We start from the raw sequence: 14,647 nt of genomic DNA, 5'->3' as shown, positions 1-14,647 counted from the left end.
GAAAATGAGGATTGGGGTGGGGTGGGGCACTGAACCTGCTCCCTGTGTGTGAGCAACAACGTGGCTCTTGCTTGTTCCTTTTGTGGGTTTTAGAAGGTATCAGTGTTGGAACTGGCTTTTATACACATGAATTTGCTGCCCCTCTTTTCACGGTGGTGTCGTGTTTCTTTCCATTTAAAGGATTTGTATGTCACTTTAAGCTGCCTTTAAATTTAAATAGTAAATTATTCAGGTTGCACTTGCAGTTGGCCATTTTGAGCTGCTACTCAGCTTTCTGATTTTATTCCTTGCCAGCTTGCTGACCAACCGCTGTGGCTTTGTAGAAAGCAAGTCTTCTAGGCAAAAGCATCGGGCTGTTGTTTCAGTGTTCCTTTACACCCCAAGCATGCTGTCTACACAAAGTCAGCCTTGCACAATCATCATACTTTCTCATTTCTTTTTCTTCCTGCAGCCACTTCCAATGGGTCTCTGGAAGGCTTGGAGAACAGAGAAGGTGGGGTCTGCCAAACACAGTCCATGAAGATCATCATGAAAGTAGGACAAGGTGCGTCAGCTGCTCCACAGTTTCTTGGGGCCTTTTATAAATGTCAGATTGGAGGGTGGGATCGCAGGCTGTTTTGGAATCTCAGAGAGTCTGTCTGGTTCTTTCGGAGTTGTGCACCTTTCTCAGCAATGATAATGAAGATAAAACGCTGGAGCGAGCCCCGCTGGAACTTGGTTTTAGATATGGGAAATCATAGCGATAAACTGTACATTTGTGCTGCTTTTAGGTGTGACCTTTTCAGAACTCTGGGTACTTTTGAGACCTTTATACCATGCTGGAAAATGAAACCTGATGGTGTTCCCTGTTATTCCCTCCACCTTCCATTCTGTTTTAGAAATTTATAATATTCCTGTAGAACAGAACTCGGTGGTGTTGGGCATGATCCACCATCCCTTCTTTTCCCACAGAAGCCATTTCTGGCATGGGAGGAAGATCTTCGATGGCTAGCAGTAGCTGAAGAACATCTAGCTGAGTTTGTTTCTCCTCTGCTACAGGTATTTAAACCCTGGGCATGCCCAGAGGCGCAGGCCAGAAGGCAAGAGCTCTAAAGGGCTCTTGCCCTTTGACTAGGCCTGAGGGCCTAGAGCAGGAAGGAAGATCTGGCAGAAGCAGAAGACAGGCAGACAGACAGACAGAGACTTCTCTGCATTTCAGAGCCTTTCCCCCTTCTCCTGTTTGTGGGTTTTATGCTTTTATTGCCTTTTGTATTGTAAGCCACTTTTGATCTTGGGAAGGTGGGAGTGGGATATAAATAAATGAATAGGCCTCAGCAAAATAACAGGGATACTGCTGTTCCTCTCCTTCTGTTAATTACCATTCCCTCTTATCTGAGGTTGTCCTTGGAGTTATTGGTGCTACAGAGAATGAAACTTGTCTGTCCAAACCAGCTGAGGCCCCACCGGCTTGGATTAGCTGCTTGTCAGGGAGATCCCCAACAAGCAGCTGATCTGGGGGTTTAAATACCCCTTTCCGTGTCACTGCGAAGCATTTAAACCCCACGAACCGGTTCATGAACTGAGGCAAGTTCGTGAAAATTTGTGGTTTGTGAAATTCCACGAACCACACGGTTCATTTTTTTCCTGGTTCGTGCTCACCTCTAGAGCTGGGTTGTGTGAACCTTCCCCGTGGCTTAAGTCTGTGATGTTCTTTGGTCAGCTCTATTAACCTTTTATAGGGGACTGGTTTCCCCTTATCTCTTGGAGTCACATAAATGACAACTGCCAGCTTGAATCCTATGCTCGGTTGAGACTGAAGTAAGAAATAAAACAATACGTTGATTCTTCTCTCCCGAGGGCTATGCTTGGAGTATCAGCTTCCCTATCAATGTACCAGCACAATAACATGGCTTCTCACTTCAGTACATATTAGATTTTTGGCAAGACATCATGCCCTGCTTTTGATCTCCTAGAGAGTCTAGCTGGTGGCATTCTGAAATACTGGGTTCGATGGGTTTGACCCGTTCTGCTGGAGAGTCCAGTGTACGGGAGAAATACGTTTTAAATGAGTTGCCTGTTGGGGTGTGTGGGATTCTGGATGTGGGCTGCTTGGAGCAGATGCCCATCCGTCGTCCCTTCCCTTGACATACTGATGGTTGAGATTTGTGAGCTTTATAGAGTCCCCAGAAGTTTTACTACACAAAAAAGTGGTCCCAACTCAGAGGTGAAACATGGTTTTTGCATGGGTTCAGTTGCTAGCAGGGGAGTGATCCTGTCTTCTAGGTTTAATGGCATTTCACAGTGGAAGCTAAAGAGACTGAGGATATCCACCTGCTGTTTCCTGCATTTCTTTATTGTGAACATTACATGCTTTGAAGAGTTGGGTTTTTTTAAAAGAAACCATTGGTTTAACAAACATATTTATAAATATTGATGCAAGCGAGTCTCTATCTGCACAAAAATGTTTGTAATCCAAGAGCAGGTTGGGAGTGGAGAGGAGGGAGAGGGTGAACAGACAAATGACTGGGGTGGGAAGAACTCTGTGCCCAGAAAGGAATGGCTTGCTCCCCATTTCTGGCAGAGATCTGCTTGCTGATCAAAGTAGATCGGTCCTGTGAACCAAACAAGTGCCTTGCAGTGAAGTTCAAACACAACACAGACTATGGTTGTTGTGGGTTTTCCGGGCTGTATTGCCGTGGTCTTGGCATTGTAGTTCCTGGCGTTTTGCCAGCAGCTGCGACTGGCATCTTCAGAGGTGTAGCACCGAAAGACAGGGATCTCTCAGTGTCAAACTGAAAACCGTGTCAAACTGAAAACAACACAGACTGTTTTCTTTGGCTGCATCTTGTGTATATCCCTACAGTTGTCCGATGATATCAACCCAAATGCTGGACTCACTCTGTGTTTCTCATGTGTGCACATAGCATGCTTCCTCCAGAGATCCCAATAACATCACTTCCTGTTGAAAACTGGAAGCTGTAGGGTCTTGGTGGGGGGTCAAAGTCAGCCCCAAACATAGTATTTTTGTACAAAACCTCACAGAGCACATCCCTAAGCCTGTATATTCACAAGTAAATCCCTTGGAGTTCAGTGGGTCTTACAGGCAAGTTTATGATTGCCGCCACAGTCTATTTCAGTTATGCTACAATAAGAAAGAAACATGCCTTGAATCATCTCCAGAGTGCCTCCCCTTCTCCCCTGACCCCAGTTCATACATACTCCTATCCCTTCCCCATCTGACTTCTCCATCAGCTTCATTCATCTGATGTCATGTAGTAAACAACATCTCTCTGTTTAAACACCGACCTTCCCAGCCTTCCTGTAGCTCCTCTTCTCACTTTCCTTCGCTTTTTTGTGCACTCCAGAAACAGATTGGCTGCTGGGTGGAAGCACAGGGAGAAGGGAGGAGGCAGGGAGGGGGTGCCTGAGCTCCACTCTTCTTGGCAAGAGCCCACATGTGCCCTCCCCTCCGACCAGGTGCTGAGACACCCGCCAGCCACATGGTGTATCAGCAACCATAGCAATCTGCTGGCACTGTCAACCACCTGCCCAAATTCTTGCACACCCGGGCCCAACAGCAGCTGGCGTTGCTGTTCATCTTGCTTGCCTCAGCCACTCCTCCTCCGCACTGTGTGGAAATACCAGACATTTAAATGTCCGGTATTTTCTTTGAAGATTTCCCAGACAGTCCAAGAAAGTATCAGATTGTCGGGGTGAAAACTGGACACCTGGAAATCCTAGATATCCCAGCCCAAGGTAGCTTTGTGTGGGTGGGCAGTGGAGTGGGCAGACAGAGCGTCTACCTTCATTTGTGGCGGAGGGAGCATCCCTGACAGTAATTGCATCCAAGCTTAATTCTAGCTTCAGGTTTAGTGGTTGTTTCAGAATCTTCACAGCTGCAGTTCTTAAAAGTTTGCCAGATCCTTTCCCTTCCTTTCCCGTTACAGCACTTTTGGCCACAGCCTTGAGCCTAATCCTGCATTAACGAACAAAAGCCAAAATACTACTACTACTACTAACAACAACAACAACAACAACAACAACAACAACAACAGTAGGGGAATCTCACTCCAAACACAACATTTTTCTAATTTTAGGTTGAATTGCTAAAAGGTAAGGTGCCAGTGACCTTGGCAGTATATGGGTCCTTATCTTGTAAAAGAAAGGAAAAGCTCTGATGAATATTTGTGAGCTCATTCTTCTCAAGTATTGAAGTAATCCATCTTTCTCTCTCCTTGCTGAAATTTGGTCATTCAGTAACTAGATGGGCCAAGGTACCTATCTTCCCTGTATTGCAGAGACACCTGTGTTCTGAAAAGGGAGTTCTCAAAAAGCGATCTTTCATTTCTGGAGTTAATATAGGGCTCAATCTAGCAGCCAAGAAAATATCTCAGTATCGGGGTACTGTCATGGACTTTAAATATGCTGGTAAAGTAACCGGAGGTTCATTGTTAGTCTTCAGTGCAGTCCCACATTGGGACTGCACAGATATGGGCCAGCCGATGGAAAGATTTTTCAAGCTCTCCAATGCTAGAGAGTGCTCCTCCCCAGCAACACACTTGTGCAGAGCTTCCCACCGAATGCAGTGTTGCTGGGCAGAGCAACCCTTCTTCCCTCAGTTCCTTTCTTGCCACCATTGAGAAAGGTTCTTTCTATCTCTCTCTCTTGCTCCTTAGTCTTTCTTATCTTTCCTATTGTCTCTTTGGGATCACGATGTCTACAGCATCTCAGAAGGCACTGTCGAAGGCTTTCACGGCCGGAGAACGATGGTTGTTGTGGGTTTTCCGGGCTGTATTGCCGTGGTCTTGGCATTGTAGTTCCTGACGTTTCGCCAGCAGCTGTGGCTGGCATCTTCAGAGGTGTAGCACCTTTTGGTGCTACACCTCTGAAGATGCCAGCCACAGCTGCTGGCGAAACGTCAGGAACTACAATGCCAAGACCACGGCAATACAGCCCGGAAAACCCACAACAACCATCAGAAGGCACTGTTTAAAAAATGTACCCGCTGCAGTACAAAGATGACACACTCGGACAAGCATGAGCTAGCTATGTTTGCTCTGCCTCGGAGAAGGCCACAACGCGGGGGCTTGCCCACACTGCAAACAGGTTACCCCCAGGGCCAGAAACGATCGGGCTGCGTGCCTAAAAGGTGCTTTATGGGCATTATCCCTCACAGTCTCCAATAAGCCGTCTGCTTCCCATTCAGCCAAGCAGGATTCCAAATCACACTCTGAATGTGATCTGCCCAGCTCAATAGCCAGTACACCAGATCCACAGTGGAACCTGCTTCGGTTCTGACACCTGACCCGATGTCTGACCCCATGAGGCCCCCGGCTCCCACCCAAGGGTACGAGGTCAAAGTTGGAATTGAAAAGACACCACTCATTTTCTCGAGAGGACCGAGTGACATTGGAACCTCTATCTAAAAAGAGCAAGTCTACGTCAAAACACTTGCAGAAATTGGCATCGAAGCCCTCACATCAGCGCCACCAATCTTTGTCCTCCTTTCCATCCCTTATCATTGAAGAGGAAGTCCTCCAACAACCAGCGACTCCATCACCACCACCCACTCTTCTGCATAGGGATGAAGAAGTCATGAGCCCTATCGAGTAGATCCAACCTACCTTCTCTCCAGATCCAAGTGCAGTTCCGTGCTTGCCGTCAACCTCGGTTACTACACCTTCGAAACTGACGCCAGCATCTTCTGCGGCATGGAACCCACTTCAAACAACCCAGACTCCTCTCTCCGCGTTTCAGGGTATGCCAATTCAGATTCCGAATTGGTAGGACTTTCTCTCATGGCTCCAGTCTGCGCCACTTTTTCCTTCATCGGTTCCACCTTTGGTTCCAATCGGGACCTTACCAACTCGAGCGCCTCTGGATCTGACAGGGTGATCCATCAGATCATGTTGGTTCCATGACCGTTTGCCTACCCTGTCAGAATGCTCGGATGAAGAGGAAGTGGCTTCTCACCATTCCGATCCAGTGTCAGAACCTGTGTTGGATCTCTCCCCAGAGGAAGCAGTAGGGGACACTACATCTGTCTCTCCAACTGAAAATTCCCGCCTATTTTCCAAACAAATGCTCTGGATGGCATGTGCTCTGGACCTAGACGTGACTGCTACCACTCCCAAAACCCAAGAGCAAGGTGCTCCAGGCACTTTACTCCAGCTCACCAGACTCAGTAGCTTTTCCACCGGTGGAGGACCTCTTGGACATTGCATATGCAGTCTGGGAGAAACCAGCGTCAACACCTGCTACATCATGCAAGCTAGAGAACACCTACAAGCTCCAGCAGAAGGATTGCATTTTTCTTTTTACATACCCACGTCCTTCCTCCTTCGTTACTGGAGAGGAACAATCTAGACACCGCTATGGCTCCCGTTCATCCTCAGTGGATAAAGAAGGCCAAAACTGGATGCTCTTGGGCACAAGACATATTCATCAGCAGCACTTGAATTTAGGATCACGAACTACCAGACTATCATGGGTTTGTATAACTTATTCCTGTGGGACTGATTATCCAACTACTGTCAGGATCTACCATCAGAGAGGAAGACACTCATTCAAGCGCTTCAGCGGGAGGAGATAAGGCTTGCCAAGCAGCAGATGTCTGCTGGCAAACATGCCGCAGACTGTTCGACTAGAGCCATGGCCTCAGCTTTGGCACCACTCATGGCTACACTCCACCGCTCTTCCTCAAGAGAAATGCAATATGATTGAAGACTTCTCATTTGAGGGATCATCGTTATTCTTGGAACACACTGATGAATCTCTTCAGCAGATGGAGAAGAATCAACAGATGGCACGTTCACTAGGTGTCATCGCCTCTCAGCACCAGCAGCAACAACAGCTTTCAGGCTACACTACCAGAGTCGTCAGTCTTACCAGCACCAAGGTGCTCCTACAAGCCTTATCAATCTTATCAACAAAGTTCATACTTCACCTACCCTCGTAGAGGAACAGGAAGGTCCAGCAAACCTAGATCCAAGCAGCCTCAACTAAGTTTTCCAAAGTCAGGGCAGGGGCAAAAATCTCTTTTCTGATTAACCTCCTAATAGTCCTAAATGTTCAGGGATAGGTTGGCCCCTTTCATGGACCATTGGGCATAGATTTCTATGGACTCCTGGGTCCTTCAAGTTGTGCGTTACGGTTACCGTTTACATTTTACGAAGTTGCCACAGTTATCTTTACCTTGCAACGTATCTACGCACCCAGTTGAAGCCCTCTCTCCGGTAATCAAAGAGCTCCTTGCTAAGGGAGCCATTCAGAGGATTTCACCCCAAGAATCTCCAAGGGGCTTCTTTTCCAGATACTCCCTGGTGGAGAAAAAGGACGAAGGATTCCGTCCTATACTACACCTTCACCAACTTAACTTGTTCGTTAAAGGTGAAAAATTTAGAACATTGACCCTCTCCTGTGTCTTACAATATTTAGAACCAAGCAACTGGTTCGCAGTCATTGACCTCAAAGATGCCTATTTTCATATCGCAATATACCCTGACCATGGGAAGTATATCAGATTCTACTTCCAAGGAGAAATCTTTCAATATTCACTCCTCCCATTTGGCCTTTCATCTGCCCCCCCCCCCAAGTATTTGCTAAATGTATGGCAGTTGTGGCCGCACATCTGAAGTCTAGGGCTGTTCCGTCTACCCTTACCTGGACAACTGACTACTGGTTGCCTGATCTTGAAAATCTCCTACAGGAGCGGATTGAGATCACCATCCAGACCACGTCTCATTTTTGGGGGAGGGGGGATGCACCAAAACGGCGTTCCGGAAGATCCAAAAAGAGATCACATGGGGGGCTGCCCATGTGATTCCTCTGCCTCCCCACTGCCAGTGTCTTTAGCAGCAGGTGGCAGCGGAGGCAGCAGCAGGTAGGAAGCCGGGGGTGGCCGTGCAGGGGGGGCCGCCGTGTGGGGGGCCTCTGGAGCAGGCCCCGTGGCCAACCATTGCTGCTGCGGCCTGTGCTCCCAGCATGCAGGCTGGTTGAGGTGGCCTGCAGCGGCCTCCGGAGCAGGCCCCATGGCCAGCCGCCACCACAGCAGCCTGTGCGGCCCGTCCTCCCGGCCTGCGGGTTGGTCAAGGCGGCCTATGGCAGCCTCTGGAGCAGGCCTCGTGGCCAGCCGCTGCCACGTCAGCCTGCATGGCCTGTCCTCTCAACCTGCAGGCCAGTTGAGGCAGTGCGTGGCCCGTGGCGGCTTCCGGAGCAGGCTGCGTGGCCAGCCAGCACCATCCTCCTACAGACTGCAAGCGGTGTGAGTATCTCCGGGGGGAGGGGGTATTCTGCTTGCTTTGTTGACTGTTGAATGTTACTGTATGTCCCCCCCTCCATGTGGACTGGAATTTTTTATTTAAAAATTTCTGCTTTGCTGGCTTTCTGTTGAGATGCTCTATTCTGGCTAGAAAAGACAGATTTGGGGGGTGGAGCCTGAGGGGTGGGTGGGTGTTGCCAGGAGGTGTGGCATATGCAAATCAATCATGCCAATAACACACTTCCGATGATGTCAAGGAGCGTGGCAAACACTAATGAGTTATGCTAATGAGTTCCTGCAGCTTTTTTTCTACGAAATGACCCCTGATCCAGACCATGTCCCGTCTAGGACTAGTGATCAATTGGAAGAAATCTGCCTTAATATCCACACAAAATATACAATTTATTGGGGCTAGGTTAGAGTCCACAGTGGGGAGATCCTTCCTACCATTAGACAGGGCTAGATCCTTCCAGTAACTAATTGCCAGATTTAAAAACAACTGTTTTCAACCTGTTATAAGAATTCAGAAACTCCTAAGACTTGTGGCTTCTGCTATCAGTGTAGTCCCTTTTGCCCGCCTCCACAGAAGACCACTCCAAAATTGGTTCATATGACACTTTGACAGAGAAGGAGACTCTCTGTTCCCAGGGCAATAGTTAGGTCTCTGGTCTGGTGGTTCCTAGAGGCTAACCTTCTCCAGGGAACGCTATTTGGAATAGTTACCTGAAACTTGTATTACTACAGATGCTTCCCTCATGGGGTGGAGCGTACACTGTGGGGAATTATCAGTGCAGGGAACATGGTCACACTCGGAGTGTTCTGTGCACATTAATGTTCTGGAACTGAGGGCAATCAGGTACTCCCTTGCTTCTTTTACAGATCTTCTCTGTGACAAGAGGGTCCAGGTCCGCACAGACAACAGAACCACCCTCTATTATGTCAACAAGCAGGGAGGAACGGCCTCACTGATCCTCTGCTCCAAAGCGGCAAACAGATCCAAACTCCTTGAGGACACATTTCAAATCCCCTGGGAGCGGGCCCTGTTCTACTCTTTAATAATAATAATAATAACCGATTTATATACCGCCCTTCAGGACAACTTAATGCCCACTCAGAGCGGTTTACAAAGTGTTATTATTACCCCACAACAATCACCCTGTGAGGTGGGTGGGGCTAAGAGAGCTCAAGAGAACTGTGACTCGCCCAAGGTCACCCAGCTGGCTTTGTGGAAGAGTGGGGAATCAAACCCGGCTCTCCAGATTAGAGTCCCGTGCTCTTAACCACTACACCAAACTTTCCCACCCATACCCCTAATTCCCAAGGTTCTCCACAGAATCCATCACTTCCATTCACACTGCATCCTGATCACCCCTTTTTGGCCACACAGAGACTGGTTTCCAACACTGTGGGAAATGGCTCAGGGTTCATACATAAACCCTCCGGAGGTTCCAGATCTTATCCACAGAGGGCAGGTGCTACATCATAACATAGTGGTTCTCAAGCTTACAGCCTGGCTTCTACTCCCAATGTAGCTCCCTTCTCTAGAGAAGTAACCCAGATTATGTTAAACATTCGTAAACAATCAACCAGATCTTCCTACAGGCATAAATGGTCTCGCTTCTCCAAATGGATAGCCGAAACAACTTTTTCTCCCTTCTCCTGCCCTTTGGCAGTCATATTCAATTATTTGTTGTCACTGTTGAAGAGTGGTCTAGCAGCCTCGTCAATTAAGATCCACCTGGTGGCTATCTCCACTTTTCATGGAGATGGTAAAACAGTGTTCTCACACCAGGCATCTAAACAATTCCTGAAAGGAGTAAATAACACCTTCCCACCTAGAAGACTTCCACTACCATAGTGGTGCCTATCCCTAGTGTTGTGTCAACTTATGTTAGCACCTTTTGAGCCCCTGGCCTCTTTTGATCTTGACCGCCTCTCCTGGAAGGTCGCCCTGTTGGTTGATGCTCTGCACTCACTTTTGGCTTGAACATCTCACACCCTCCTCCACTGGTGAGTAGCTTGCTATACTCCCAGTGTGGGACTGCACTGAAGACCGACAATGAAAACAGTGTTACGCTTACCTGTAGCAGTTGTTCGTCTAGGTCTTCGTGCAGACACACATTCCCTCCCTCCTACCCCGCTGTGAGATTACTTTGACTTCCAGTGGCATAGGAGGAACTGAAGGAACTGCATTTGAGAGCTTGAAAAATCATTCCATCAGCCAGCCTGCGCCCGCGCAAAGACGTAGATGAACAACAGTTACAGGTAAGTGCAACACCGTTTTCAAGTCCATTATAGGCAAGAAAACAGACCCTTCTTGCTCGCCGATTTGTGCTCCTGGAATCTATAACTGCTTTTTGACCCTTTGGAATGCGGTTTTCTCACTTCCCAGAAAAAGTAGTAAAATTGGAGTAAAACCTAATTGTTCCAGTCTCTGATCAACTAGCCTCTTCCATTTATTCTGGATCTTCTCTTAATCTAAAAAAGAGTATAGATCTGTAGTTTAAAAGGATCTTAATTCTAAGTCTAAATGCATCTAGCGAAGCTGTTGATTCTAATGAAGAGATCGCTTCTTCTTGGCGGATAGCTATACTGGATACACACTTTGGTAACCTGGTTATTTTTCTCAGAAATTTTAATAAGAAGGCATCAATAGTCTCGGACATACCTTCGACCCACACTCGGGCACCATAAAGTATCATTTGATTAATTCTACCCCCCCAAAATCCTTATAACTGCAGGGTAATATTGCCCTCCTTTTGTGTGAAAAAAATGTTTCAAGGCATTTAAATATGGTGTTAACTTATAGGAAATAGATTGGAACTGATTTTTCCAAGATAGGTCTCTGGAGAATGTAATTCCTAAATATCTAAACATGGCTTGTTCAGTGTTGGTATTTACTATCCTCCAGCACTTTTCCTTCGATCGGCCTCCTCCTGCAAAGACGACAACTTTGGATTTCTCAGCACTTACAATTAGGAAGTTTGCCAGTTGAGTGATTCAGAGAGTGAGAGATGGCTCAGAAACCAGAAGCAGATATAAATAGCTGTGTCTGGCGGCCAGGAATGAGATGCTGGGCCTGTTACGGGGTTCCCTCTTTTCTCTCTCTCCTCCTCCCCCCCCCCCCCATTTTGGTACTTTATATGCTATGTTTCTTCTCCATTGCTAAAAACTGAAACTTGCAGAGTGCAAGTAAGATCTGCACATTAAACAAAGGAATTAGTGTTAAGTGTGTTCTGATTACAAAATTGGGATTTTTTCTGTTCTTGTGTGAGACTTTTGTTGCACTGAGAAGCAGTAGTGTGAGGTTTCCAATCCTTGGCTTTTATTATTTATTCAGATATTTATACCATTCCTTTCTTCTTGGCTTCATTGACACATTGTAGGCTGAAACAAAATATTTCCTCTTGATCTACCTAGAGGCAGGTTTTGGATGATGTAGAAATAACAGTAGCTAAGCCCTAGAGCGGAATGTGGATACACAGGATAGGGGAGGTGGGTCGGCCTCTGGGAATGAGACGGTGGGGGCTGCAACCCCTCCCGCTGCCCCCAGACATTGCCAAGGTCAAGAGAAGCCTGGAGCATTTGCTGATCAGTGGTGACCAAAGAAAAGACGTCCGTGCCCTGTGTGCCCGTGCATTCACGCGTGTCAGGCGGGTGCCACGGCTCGCTCTGTAGGTTAAGGAAGGTGCACGTAGCGAGCCACCGACTGCCCACTGAGACGTCAAGGGACTTCCAGCATCCGTTCCCTCTCCTGCGGCATCTTGGGGTTCTGTGTCGCCTGCACAGTCCGTGTCTCCTGCACCGAGCTCACGTGGCCCCCGCGTTGCTGTTCAGCAAAGGATCGAGGCGGCGTTCAGCACCGATCATTTAGGCGAGTCACGGCGGCAGCTGCTCCCCCTTGGGCGGATCCTCATCCCGTCTCTTCTCTGTCTTTTGTTCCTAGATCCCAACGCTGTGATGCCAGAGCAGCTGACGACCAGCCGGCCCAGCAAGGAATCTGACAATAATGTGAAAATTGCCACACAGAGCCCACGTAACAGATTCCCACCTGCTGTGGAGGATCCTGGGAAGCCAGGTAGCATTCTGCATGGTACTGAAAATAACGTCAAGCCCCTGAAATTGTAGACTAAGTCATAGCAATCGTGCCACAGCATCAAATGCTTAACAAACCTTTTAAAGCCGATGTGTCAAAAGAACTAAAATTTTCCATTTGGAATAAATTGTACAAGTATTAAAAATGTAGGTTTCTCCTCACATGTACAAGCTGTCTGCTTGTGGCTGAGCAATTCCTCAGTCTTTTATGGCTAGGATTAGAACGGGGTGAGCAAGAGATTGGTGGTAGTTCTGGCCTGGCTGGGCAGCCTCCGCGTTTATTGAACCCGAATGCTGCACCAAGGACGTGATTTTCAGTACCTGAGATGGATTTGCCTGGCGTCACCTGCTTCTGCTTGCTGTGGGCTGGGGAAAAGAAAGTTGCCACCAACACCCTCCCTATCACTTCCGCCCCCTTCATACTCTTATTAGGCATTACCTGCGTATTTTCTGAGCCATTTTTTAAGCATCCCTGTGATAATCAGTATTTGTTTTATTATCCTTTGGTCTGCTAGTGAAGATGAGGTCTGGAAGATGGAGGGCTTTCCTAGAGGCATAGAGACAGAACCAAATACATTTAAATAGCAATGTTACAATGTTGGTGCCTTAAAAGAAGGGAGAAAAAACCTTGTAGCTGGGAGGTGAGAAGCTGCAGTACAGGTAACACAAAAACTCTGCAGACAGCCCTGAATCTCACTTGATACTTTAAAGCTTTTGCCTGTTTTCCCATTCTTTTTTGGCATTTTTTAAAAAAACACAGTAGTGTTGCAGCCTTGGTGCTGTTAAAAAAAAAAGACCAAAAAACCCCCTTGTGAGTTTCCTCAGCAATCGACTGAGGAAACTGACCAGTCTTCAAAGCCTGCAGGAGGAACGGGGCATTTTTCTAGTGCAGAAATAAAAAACTGACACCACTTCCGTTCAACTCCCTCTAAGTGTAGAACTAAAGAATCGAAGCCGTGTGGGGCCAGAACCAGTGAATAAAGCAGGTCTGATTGTCAGGGATTGAAGATGCAGCAAACCCAATGTAAAGTTCACCATGTGGAAGAGGCCTAACTTGCTTTTTTTTAAAGAAAGGTTTCTGATTCACCTGGGTTTTTTAGTTGTTTGTGAGACTGTTGTAGCCTGTGTCTGTTGACACCTCTTCTGCAGAAGATTCTCTTATTGCTTGTGGCTCAAACTTGGCAAATGCAATCCGGTCTGCGGGCCAGGAGAAGAATTCCCTTTGCTACTTCCCTCTCAATCCCTCTTCAGAGGGGGCTCTTCCTTTTCGTGCCCTTCTGCTCAGCTGGGTCCTGGCAGCTGGACATCTCTTGGCAGTGGGGGAGAAGCTGCTCAACAGGTTTTGTGAGCTGGGCCCGTGCAGAAGGCCTTTGAGGAGGTTTCCTAAGTAAGATCAGATGGAAAAGGGGGGAGCAGGCCGTGAGGACTGGCAGTTTCCCCTCTGGGTAGTCGTAACAACTACGGCCTGTTGGAACCAGAAGAGGAGCCTGGCAGGTTTCCAGCTCTTTCTCTCGTCTGCAGAGAAGGGGCTCCGCAAGCTGGATATGAGCCGTTTCTGAAGGGTGTAGAATCACCGAGAAGGAGCGGCTGCTTCCCTCGGTATCATCCAGGCTTGCTTGAGGCCTGCCTTGGTGCCCTGGCCTGAGGATGCAGCCAGGCTTTGAGCTCTAAACGTCCCACGGCCTGGCCCTGGAAGTTGGGCAAGCATGCGCTCAGCCCCTTGGCACTGCGCCCCAGAAAAGCCACTAGACATGGCCGCGATAGACCGCCTGCTTGGCATACGCATGGGCCCAGGCGCACTCGTCAGCATCTCCAGTTACAGAAGGGATCGGGTCGCTTTTCCTCCACAGGGTGGTGAGGCAAAGGCAGCCACGTGCCAGCTGCTGCTTCCCTGTGCCAGTACAGGAGGCGGCTGTCAGTTACTGTGGCTGGCTATGTGAAGAAATAGAGCGCAGTGCTCGTTCCTGGCAGCAGAAGCTGGGGCCTCGTGAGCAGTCTGGGATGTGGGTGCCTTCCACTTTCCAGTCCCGTTCCAGACTTCTTACAGCCAAAGTGGTGGTTGAGATTTCTGTCTGCTAAGGAGGGAGAAATGCCTGCCCTCTACTCCAGTCAAACGAACTCATTAAGGTATGATAAGGATTTAAAACTATTCTATGCCTGCTCAACTGCAGCTCTTAAAAGGCAGGCCAGAGATGATCATAAGAGGTTTTAGCAAGATGTTGAGGTGCCACCATGGAGGGATTGTGGAACTCGCTTCTGGCTGCCCGAGTGTTGCATGGGTGGAAGTGAGCCCAGGGGCACTTGAGCCCATCA

The 14,647-nt window shown here is 48.0% G+C and overlaps 1 protein-coding gene across 1 annotated transcript in view; it reads left to right on the top strand.

The window, feature by feature from the left end:
- EFNB1 (ephrin B1) overlaps window positions 1–14,647 on the top strand; it is a 157,881-nt gene that overhangs the window by 137,517 nt on the left and 5,717 nt on the right. The window contains exons 3-4 of the mRNA XM_054996065.1: window positions 452–544; window positions 12,186–12,317. Of these exons, the coding sequence (XP_054852040.1) occupies window positions 452–544; window positions 12,186–12,317 (225 nt within the window). The remainder of the gene's footprint in view (window positions 1–451; window positions 545–12,185; window positions 12,318–14,647) is intronic.

This window comes from Eublepharis macularius, chromosome 13 (genome assembly GCF_028583425.1).
Source record: "Eublepharis macularius isolate TG4126 chromosome 13, MPM_Emac_v1.0, whole genome shotgun sequence".
Lineage (NCBI taxonomy): Eukaryota > Metazoa > Chordata > Lepidosauria > Squamata > Eublepharidae > Eublepharis > Eublepharis macularius.
The sequence above is the reverse complement of the archived record's forward strand: the minus strand, read 5'-3'. Positions and strand labels throughout refer to the sequence as shown.